The sequence below is a fragment of the Argopecten irradians genome, chromosome 7 (genome assembly GCF_041381155.1).
Source record: "Argopecten irradians isolate NY chromosome 7, Ai_NY, whole genome shotgun sequence".
Taxonomy (NCBI): Eukaryota; Metazoa; Mollusca; class Bivalvia; order Pectinida; family Pectinidae; genus Argopecten; species Argopecten irradians.
Genome location: NC_091140.1, coordinates 31620682 through 31631421, shown reverse-complemented (window position 1 = coordinate 31631421; position 10740 = coordinate 31620682). Strand labels below are relative to the sequence as shown.

The following is a 10740-nucleotide window of genomic DNA, read 5'->3' as shown; positions in this document are numbered from 1 at the left end:
CATTGTTTTATTTGGTGTTATCATTGTATTATTTTCATTTATCGTTATATTATTTGATTTCATCTTTATTTTATTTGGTTTTACCATTGTATGATTCTACTTTACATTATTTACAAACATCATTATTTTATTGCATATATACTTTATATGATAATACTTTTCCATTGTATGGTTATACTTTCTCATTGTATGATTGTACTGTTTCATTGTATGTATGAGTGATGTAAGCGTCTTTGCGACTCCGATTCGGAACTTTTTACCGGGGTTATTTTCTGTCATGTGTCTGCCGCCAAATGACACGAGGCGTAGAAGCTTGATCTTTTGATGCAGATGCTGCAGGTTTGTAAATTTTCTTATGGGGGCTACCTACATTTGTGTCAATCATATAGAGACCTAGGTCAGATTTCATGTCGATCCTAACTGAACTTAATGTATACACTGTCTTCATTCCGATCACGGCAGGGTATTTTTGGATAATAAGCAATTATTGAAGTTAGTGTTATTCTAACTTAGGACAGACTTGTGGCGAATATTTTCAGCAAAATTAAAATTAAGTTCACGTGTTGGTTTGTTTACGGCAACGAGTCAAAGACCATGGATGCACTGTCAAAATGGCGGAAATTGCGTAAGAAGGGACCAGTCCTGTAACACCCCGATAAAAAATTAACCTTTGTATTTATGAAACATTTTCTACCTATTCTGATTTATTTATACAAGGATTTCTCATACACGTCCTTGATTTATACCTATATTTTTCAAAACAGGAACTTTTTTTAAAAATCCATAACCTGTCTATATTCGACAAAAAACAAAGCCAACTAGATCTATAGACTATTTTGTGGGTAATACATCGGAAATCATGGATTAACACGTGTTTTAACCATTTTTTCGCTTTATATGCCAAGAACATGTTGCAAGAGCTATTTTTCTTGAAGAAGAGTAGTTTTGCTAGCATTTTAACACTATATTAATTTATTAAAGGCCCACTACCTTTGCGAAACAAAAATTAAAAGTTTCTTAAAAAAAATAAAATATACAACTAGAAATTGTCACCAGGACAATTTCACGGGCTTTTCACCTAAAAGGTAAATTAACTCTGGTCAAGGTCATTTATATTAACAAACTTGGTAGCGCTTCATCTCAACGTCCTACTCGTCTAATTCCAGGTCTTTGCCATTTCAGAACTTCACAAGAAGTAATTTGAAGATTTTCAGATTGTTAGCCGCTGTGACCTTGAATGAAGGTCAAGGTCTTTCATATTTACTAACTTGGTAGCCATTTATTTCATGTCTATATTAGGTATCTAGGCCTTGCAGAACAGCAGGAGTCATTTGAGGATTTTTTTTCTTCCTACTGATACCGGTACATCTTTGAGACAAACCAGGCTTTTATTTGGTAGATCAAGGAGACGGACAGAGACTAAGGCACGAGATAAGAAAAAGAGTTCAGCTCGATCCTGGACAGCAAGTTTTGTTTGCTTGTCAGACAAAGATGCAAGTACTGTTCCTAATGGACGCGAGAGAGTAGTTTTGCAGAGCAGTGGGCTAGGCTTCAAAAGGATTGTATTTTCAACAGATGACGATGAAAATGAGGTGAAACAGAAGCTGTCTGAATCATTCCCTAAGTTAATTGGGATTGGTGGTTTTGAACTTTTGAAGTGCTTAGCAAACAAAAGAAAATTGGAAGTGTTAGGCTGCACCTGGAACGTTCAAAATCTGAAGGCTGTGATGAGCCCACAGTCCAGGATTTTTATCAGACCAATACAAAAAAACCTAGAAACTGTGGATGTTTTGTCTGACAATGAAGGTACTCTATCATTCAACAGCAAGATAAAAGAAGAATGTCTCAAATGTGGCCAATTAATATGTGTAACAATGCTGAGGGCCCATATAGTAACCTGCTGTGATGAGGATTCTGATATGGAATTGCCAGACATTGAAATGCATTCAGTATACCAAGACATTTGGTCATCGAACAATGATTTGGATGTAGAGCTTATAGAGTCAAATACAAAGGGACAGGGATCCGGAGCTTCCAATGGTTCGAATGTAGCAGAACTTCACACAGAGACACCAAACTTGAATGATCAGTTATCAAACAGAAATGGACGGGAAGCTTCCAATAGTTCAAATGTAGCAGAACCTCACACAGAGAGACCAAACTTGAATGATCAGTTATCAAACAGAAATGGACGGGAAGCTTCCAATGGTTCGAATGTAGCAGAACTTCACACAGAGACACCAAACTTGAATGATCAGTTATCAAACAGAAATGGACGGGAAGCTTCTAATGGTTCGAATGTAGCAGAACCTCACGAAGAGAGACCAAACTTGAATGATCAGTTATCAAACAGAAATGAAGCTTCAAAAGATCTTGATTTTCCTATACATGTATCTCCAAAATTATCAAAAGACATAGAAGATATAGTGGAAAATGTAGTGAAAGTTTGTTCACATTGGAGTAATCCCGTAGAAATACTGAAGTTTTTGCAAGCTAATACCATTGTTGGCCGAAAGCTGGAGGTTGAAGATGTTACGGAGACAATAGCTTCTGAAGGAGAAACCAACCATATTTGTGTTGATCGTGAAAACATCTTGGAAACAGCCTTTGATGAAATTCAGCAAATCAAAAATTTCAGAATAACTTTAGAGGTTGATTTTTATGGTGAGGTAAGTAAATAGTGATCAAATGCCATCTCTTTGCAATATCTTGAAGGCTAATTCTTTAAATCATAATGATATCCTTATTAAATGTGGTCAATAGGGATATGCTAGTTTTTAACCCACCATCTGATGATGGTGGGCTATTCAAATCGCTTCTTGTCCGTGGTCCGTCTGTCTGTCCTTCCGTTAACAATTCTTGTTAGAGCAGCAGCTATTTCTCGGAAAGTGCTGAAGGGATCTTTCGCAAATTACATATGTAGGTTCCCCTTGGGCCCTAGTTGTATGTGGGCATATTGCCTTTTGTGACTGATCGGGCAACTAGATGGATGACCGTTCGCCATCTTGAATTTTGATAGTTGAAGTTTGTTACAGCTATTTCTCAGACAGTACTGCAGGGATCTGTTTCAAATTCCATATGACATATGTGGGTTTCCATTGGGCCCTAGTTGTGCATGAGTATTTTGGGACCGATCGGTCAACCGTCTTGGATTTTTATAGTCGAAGTTTGAAAAGCAGAGAAAAGATCCATCTGACAATTGTCAGACATGCATAGATCAATCTGGGATCTCTTGTTAGTCCCCTGTCGGTGAAACAGAAGGGGACTTTAGTGTTTGTCTCCATCTAAGGTCTGTTTGTTTTTTTGGATGTTGGTTTCCATCAAACAATAACTTGAGAACAGATTGATGGATAATATTTTTTGAAACTTCAAACATTGGTACCTTTAATACAAGGTAATACAATCTTACCTGTTTCACTGGCAGGGGACAAAAACATCCCTATAAAATTATAACAAAATATATTGCTGAACCCAATTTTGATCCAGCAAGCTATTATGATTACCTTATCTTCCAAAATTTAATTTGAGTCCTTATTTGCATCAATTAAAATTTCATGTTATTTTCCAGAGTGTATCCGACTTGGGTGGACCAAGAAAAGAATTTTTCCGTTTGGTATTGATGGCCATCAAAGAAAAATACTTTGACCATGATCTTAGGAGTGTGCTGAGTGAGGACTACCTTACAGTCGGAAAGATTCTTGGTAAGATCTTAAAAAAGTTCCATTGTAATCTACTGGGTATCTCTACAAAGTCACTCATCTAAAATCTAGTACAAAGTAGACCTTACTAATAATGCTGAACGTATTAACTTGTTCCTTGCAGTTTCTACTTTAAAACATATAACATTGTACATATGTAATTATCAACACCAATGTGGCTCACCTAGCTCATTAAGGCCTTATTTCATAGCTTAAAGCTTAAGATGCTCCACAGCCGACAGCATAAACAATTAACACTCATCATTTGAACAATAATTGGTGTTTTATCGTGTATACATATGCTTAATTAACACAAAAAATGATATGAAATAATTTAGTTTCCTTTCGGTGCATGCACAATCTACTCCATTCCATATAGGACATGGTGCCACAATTTTTTGGGATGCAATTAATTATTTTTTTTTTAAATATTTTTATCTTGAAGTAAAATTAGAAGCTCAAACTTTTCAATAGTGTTAATCATGTTTTTAGTTAGTAACTTTTGTTACTTGTAACTGATCTTGATAGAGGAAAAATACCATTTGTTATGGGTGGAGCATCTTTAATTGCCATATTTTGTGTACTGACTCCTAAGTACAATTCAATACATATACCCCAATAAAGATGATAGAAAGACAGAATTTTTTTCTCTTAAGTCTGACTGCTAAGGTATATCAGCATTCTAGGAGCTTCAATCAGATCGATATTAAGTGCTCCAGACAATTTTTGGAGCCTAATTGCATACGCACTTTTGAAGAAATGTGTACAACTCTGTGCGACCTAAAACTTAACACAGGTATTTAGATAATAGTTATGTGGTTATTAGCGTAGCTCACCATTAGATGGTGGGATGGTGGGCTATTCAAATCGCCTTTCGTCTGTGGTCCTACGTCCTTCTGTCTTTTCGTTAACAATTCTCTTGTTACCGCTATTTCTCAGAAAGTACTTAAGAGATCTTTCTCAAATTTCATATGTAGGTTAGGACCCTAGTTCATAGTTGTGCATATTGCATTTTGAGACAGATCGGTCAACAAGATGGCAGACAGGTACACACGTAGCCATCTTGGATTTTGATTATTGAAGTTTGTTATTGCTTTATCTTGGAAAGTACTGAAGGGATCGTTTTCAATTTTCATATAGAGTATACATCTAGCTGTGTATGTAGTCAAAGATCTAAAAGCAGAGATCTAGAAAAGATCCCTTTTTTCCATTGTCGGACGTAAATCATTCTTTGGTAGGCACCAAGATCCATCTGGGATCTCCTGTTCCAAGTTATCTCTGATATTAGTACTTGAAATGTGTAATATATTGATTAAAAAAAAAGATATGGTAAAATTTTACATATTTCACTTTTTATGTATATCGTTTCACTTTGTCATCCTCTATTAATTTGCTTATATTTTTTTTAGCAAAAAACATTGTTCCTCTCGTAAATATATGTGTTTGAATATTTTAGGCCTCAGCATACTACAAAATGGTCCTCTTCCGACCTTCATTCGCCATGATGTTTTAAATGAACTTTTCTCCAATGACGAATCACAGTCCAGTTGCATCCAGAATTTGAGAATTGGGTTAGATGAGGTTGGAATTTATCAGGTAAAAAGAAAATGTGAAAATTTTAGAAGTCTTCAGCTCACCCAGTTTGGACCAGAGGAAACTTTAAGGTCACCTGAAATGAATTCTCAAGTAACATGTTCTAATCATTATCGCGTTTGTCAGTATTGTTGGTAAAGGCAGGTAGGACAATAATTGCTACCTATAGATATTTCCTGAAATATCCATGTGACATTAGGTGATATGTACAGGACTTCTGGGCCTGATGTTTGAAGCACTGAACTATACATTTTTGTTTTTGCAGATTGGTTCCCGTGTCCCATCTTTTGTCTTCCTGTTGAGGCCTTCCAATAAGAAACTAACAGTCAGAGCTCTGACTCACTATTTGAAACCTAACTTTTCAGAGACAGGTTCTAATGGTAGAGTCCAGGAGGGAGCAGTGTATGCGGCCTTCATGAGGTACATTCGTGAAGTTGCCAGTAAGTATATAATAAAATTGTTAGATTTAGAAATCAGATCATAGACATAGTGTTGATCGAGTTGAAATTCAAAAGTGTAATCTTCATAGCTATGTAAATATTGACTATGGTTGACCCTTATAGGAGATTTAAGAAAAAATGACGACGAAGTTGCACAAAGGTACATCTGGGCAGTCAATGGTACAATTTTTTATTTTTATACACATAAACATGGTGGGAACACAGCCCCTTGTGCATGATATTTCTTCAACATTAAATCTGCATAAATATACTGTATTTTATCCCTATTAAGAGTGCTTAATATAATAAGGGTGCCCTCACATTTTTTGCTGAAAAAAATAAACTATTTGTCTTTGCTGGTGCTAATAAAATACTGTTTCAAATCAGTTAGATGCTTAACATATCTATATCATCTTGTATAAGAACTAAATGTATTGCATTGGACATTTTTTCCGAGCGTTTACGCATAGAAACAGCAAGATCGCCATGTTGAAAACAAAACATGTCACTTTAATGTTCCACAAGCGTGTGTGGATGAACTCTAACTGGCAACAACACGTTAACAATGTCTATACAGGTTTTATGAATACTTACTGTATATCTACGATAAAGGTTCCTAAATAACAGGAATGTTATCATTTCTAAGCATTTTATTGTCTGCTCTTGTCAGTATTTCCCATCTGCCACAAAAAGAAAGTAGCGATCGAAAGCACCATCTGCCATTTTGTGTATATGCAGGGTAACAAACAGGCTAGCATGAAATTCCAAAATTCCATGAAATAGACACATTTTATCAGTGTTAAATACTTCTGGTGCTTACATTTCTTCATAATTATGTAATTTCAATACTTACTTGACTTAAAAACGTAAGTTGGTTAAAATAAGTTTAAGAAAAATACGAAAAAAAGCAAGATGACTATAGTCTGTTTCAGAAAAAAAAAATATCTAAAAATGGTCTCAAATAACAGCTCCCCCCTCAGCCAATTACCCATGTATTTGATACAAACTGGTTATGTTATTTGCTAGCCAACTGATGTCTTTTGTTCACGAAATAGGAACAGTAATTAAATTTAAGTCGAATCAAGCTGATTTTAGAACTCATCCCAAGATCTTTCCAATGTAAGTCTACATACAAAGTTTCATGAAGCTGAGTGCATACATATTTTACTCAATTTATCGTGTTCAGAAGGGCAATAACTCCGTTAATAACTGTCAAAACAAGCTGATTTTCGAGCTCGTCCGAGATCTTTCCAATGTTAGTCTACATACCCAGATTCATTAAGCTCGGTTCATATTTACCCTAGTTATCGTGCTAACAAGGTTCAATAATTATTATTGCAAAGGTCAATAAATCAGTAAGTTACAGTCAAATCAGGCCAGTTTTTTAACTCGTCCAATTTTAGTCTAAATACATAGTTTCATGAAGCTGAGTGCATATTTACTCAAGTTATAATGTTCACAATGTCCAATAATAATTATTTGTGCAAAGGACAATAACTCTATGTTACAGTCGAATCAAGTTGATTTTCGAACTCGTCTGAGATTTTTCAATGTTAGTCTACATACAAAGCTTCATTAATATAAGCTTCGTGCATATTTACTCAAGTTATTGTGTTCACAAGGTCCAATAGTAATTATTAGTGCAAAGGGCAATAACTCCGTAAATTACTGGTGAATTAACCTAATTTTCAAACTTGTCCCAGATCTTTTCAATGGTAGTCTACATACAAAGTTTCATTAAGCTCGGTTTATATTTACTCAAATGATTGCGTTCACAAGGAAACGTTGATGGACGTCGCTCAGGTGACCTAATAAAAATGTAAATGTCAGTAACCTGTGAAACAATAATAATCCATTTTAAAATCTGAATTTACAAGTGTAGAAGTTTATACTTTAATTGTTAAACTTGGAATTATTGATTGTGTAGAGGGCATGTACGTAACTATTATTGATTTTTTCCGTCGCCATACTGTGTTTGTACCTTTGAGATTCCGGATGTAAACTTTCTATGAGGTCACGCCATCTTTTCTGAAATCTCCTATAGGGGCTGATGGGTGGGAGCAAAAAGGTCAATGAATTGGTCAAAATTTCAATCTAAGAGCATAATATTTCCTATTTTCAATAAGAGAGTTCAAGGATTTTAATGTTTTAAACACCGTAGATCCTGTATCAAAGTGCTGAATATCAAAAGGGACAATTAAAGGCAAATGCAGAAAAATATGTAGTGTTACATCATGTGGTCATTGATCATTGTTGGATACAAAAGTATATAGATACTGTAAACCATGTACATGTAATAATCATTTTATTTCACACCAAAAACTATTGAAAAGTGTTTTGATAATTTATAGGTGGTAGAAGAGGCACATTGACATTATCAAACATCTTGGAGTTTGTCACAGCATCCAGTGAAGAGCCAGCTGTTGGCTTTACTTTAAGCCCATCAATTGAATTTGTTGTTATAAAGCACCAGTTTTATCCCAACTGCAAATACATGCAGTTGCTGTATGTACCTTCCACGACCAACATCAACATTGAAATTACCAGCAGATGACCAGCTTTTTGGTTTATATGACTTGGCTTTCCAAAAACAAATATTTTGGAATACTGTAAAGTGTGTTTTCCTTTATATGTGACATGTGACTCACTTCGATCTGTTAAAGGAAGTTGTTGTGTAGAGACTACAACACATTTTGAATTTCTATACACAGTTCATGTTATCTATGTTCACTGAAATTTTGAAGTTTTTAGGTCATCTGACCCGAAGGGTCAGGATGAACTATAGTCGTCATGTTTCGTCCGTCTTCGTGCGCCGTGATTTAACATTCACATTTTGAACTTCTCAAGTTCTACCAGTGCAATTTGGCTGAAACTTGCATGAAATGATCCTGACATGGTCCCAACAAAGTGTTGGTATTTTTCGAGTCAATCCGAAATCCAAGATCGTCGCCACAGCTGCCATCTTGAAAACACATTTTGAACTTCTTTCATTCTTTCTGGTTCGATTTGCTAAAATGCATGAAAATCGACTATGGTCCTGAACTGCATAATGTGTGTCTGACAAATGTTGTTTTTTCGGGTCGATCTGAAATCCAAGATGGCCACCACAGCCGCCATCTTGAAAACACATTTTGAACTTCTTCTCAAGTTCTACCGGTGCGATTTGGCTGAAATTTGCATGAAATAGTCCTGACAAAGTGTTGTTATTTTTCGGGTCAATCCGAAATCCAAGATGCCCAACACAGTCGCCATCTTGAAAACAGATTTTGAACTTCTTCTAAAGTTCTTCTGGTGTTATGTGACTGAAATGATCCTGATATGATATTGACGAAGTGTTGTTACATCTCTGGTTGTGCCAAATCGAAGATGGCTACCGTGACACCATATCCTATTAATTTCATATATGAATATTGTCTAGTTAGTCCGATGACCGTTAAGGCCCTTGGGCCTTTTGATATAGTAATTATAGGGCCCTGCAAGATTTGGGTACACTATTGTAATTATACATGTAATCTTTTTGACAAGTCACTTGGCATCTCCTTATGTAAATACAATTGATACAATACAATACAATGTTATTTTATTTAAGTGTCACACATCTTAAAAATAATTACAGTACCATATAAAAATATCCATCGCACACAATTATTCAAAGCCGTATTTGGCTTATGAGACACTAAAATTAATAAAATTTATATACATGTACGATTGGTGGTATCATAATTTGCATACAGATAGTACCGTCCGCCTATGATTCATCATCACATATATTACTGCAAAATGAAATTTCTAACTTGTACTATGGTTCATCTGTATGTACTAGAACAATAATTAGCAATACTAAACCATGCAGCTTGTGTATTAAATCTGAACAGATATCATTAGGAAATTAAACCACAAGGAAATGAATTTCTCCCATACTTGACAGGGTTATCCCACGGTTGCTAGGGAAAAGACAGCTCACATGCACTAGATAGTGACGTCATCAATACATATGGCAACAATTATCACTCACAGCGAAGTTCATATCAACTGAAGTTTCACCATTTTTAGGTCATCTGACCGAAGGTCAGGATGACCTATTGTCATCGTGTTTCGTCCGTCGTGCACCGTCCGCCGTGCATAAAACTATTTATACAAAAGCCTACTCCTCCTAAACCCTTGAGTGAATTACATCCATATTTGGTGTGAAACATCCTTGGGGAAGGACAATCATATTTTATATAAATGAGATAGGTCCGACCCCTAGGGGCAGAGGGGCGGGGCCCCAAAATGGGAAATTTTCTTAATTTAAGCTTTTAAATCCTACTCCTCCTTTATCCTTGAATGGATTTCATTCATATTTGGTGTGAGACATCATTGGGGAAGGACAATAATATTTTATATAAATGAGCCTGGTCCGACCCCTAGGGGCTGAGGCCCCAAATGGGGAAATTTTCTTAATTTTAGCTGTAAAATCCTACTCCTCCTTCATTCTTGGATGAATTTCATCCATATTTGGTATGAAACATCATTAGGGACGGACAATCATATATATATAAATGAGTCGTCCGACCCCTAGGGGCTGAGGGGCGGGGCCCCAAAAGGGGAAATTTTCTTAATTTAAGCTTTTAAATCCTACTCTCCTTTATCCTTGAATGGATTTCATCCATATTTGGTGTGAAACATCATTGGGGAAGGACAATATATTTTATATAAATGAGCCTGGTCCGACCCCCAGGGGCAGAGGGGCGGGGCCCAAAAAGCGGAAATTTTCTTAATTTAAGCTTTTAAATCCTTCTCCTCCTTTATCCTTGAATGGATTTCATCCATATTTGGTGTGAAACAACATTGGGGAAGGACAATCATATTTTATATAAATGATTCAACTAAGGAGTTCCTTGTATTGTTTATATTAACCGTTAACCAATACTTTATACTGTGACTGTTGTTTTGTGCCATGAGTCAGATGACCGTTAAGGCCCATGGGCCTCTTGTTCGTTAAAGTATGAGAGAAAAAGAATCAAACA

The 10740-nt window shown here is 35.8% G+C and overlaps 1 protein-coding gene across 1 annotated transcript; it reads left to right on the top strand.

Annotated features, from left to right (window-relative positions):
* Positions 1–611: 611 nt before the first annotated feature.
* LOC138327142 (putative leucine-rich repeat-containing protein DDB_G0290503) lies at positions 612–8433 on the top strand. The gene is made up of 6 exons (XM_069273126.1): positions 612–625; positions 1325–2669; positions 3569–3701; positions 5155–5294; positions 5557–5731; positions 8083–8433. The coding sequence occupies exons 1-6, from the start codon at positions 612–614 to the stop codon at positions 8283–8285; spliced, it is 2010 nt and encodes a 669-aa protein (XP_069129227.1). The 3' UTR covers positions 8286–8433.
* Positions 8434–10740: the final 2307 nt, after the last annotated feature.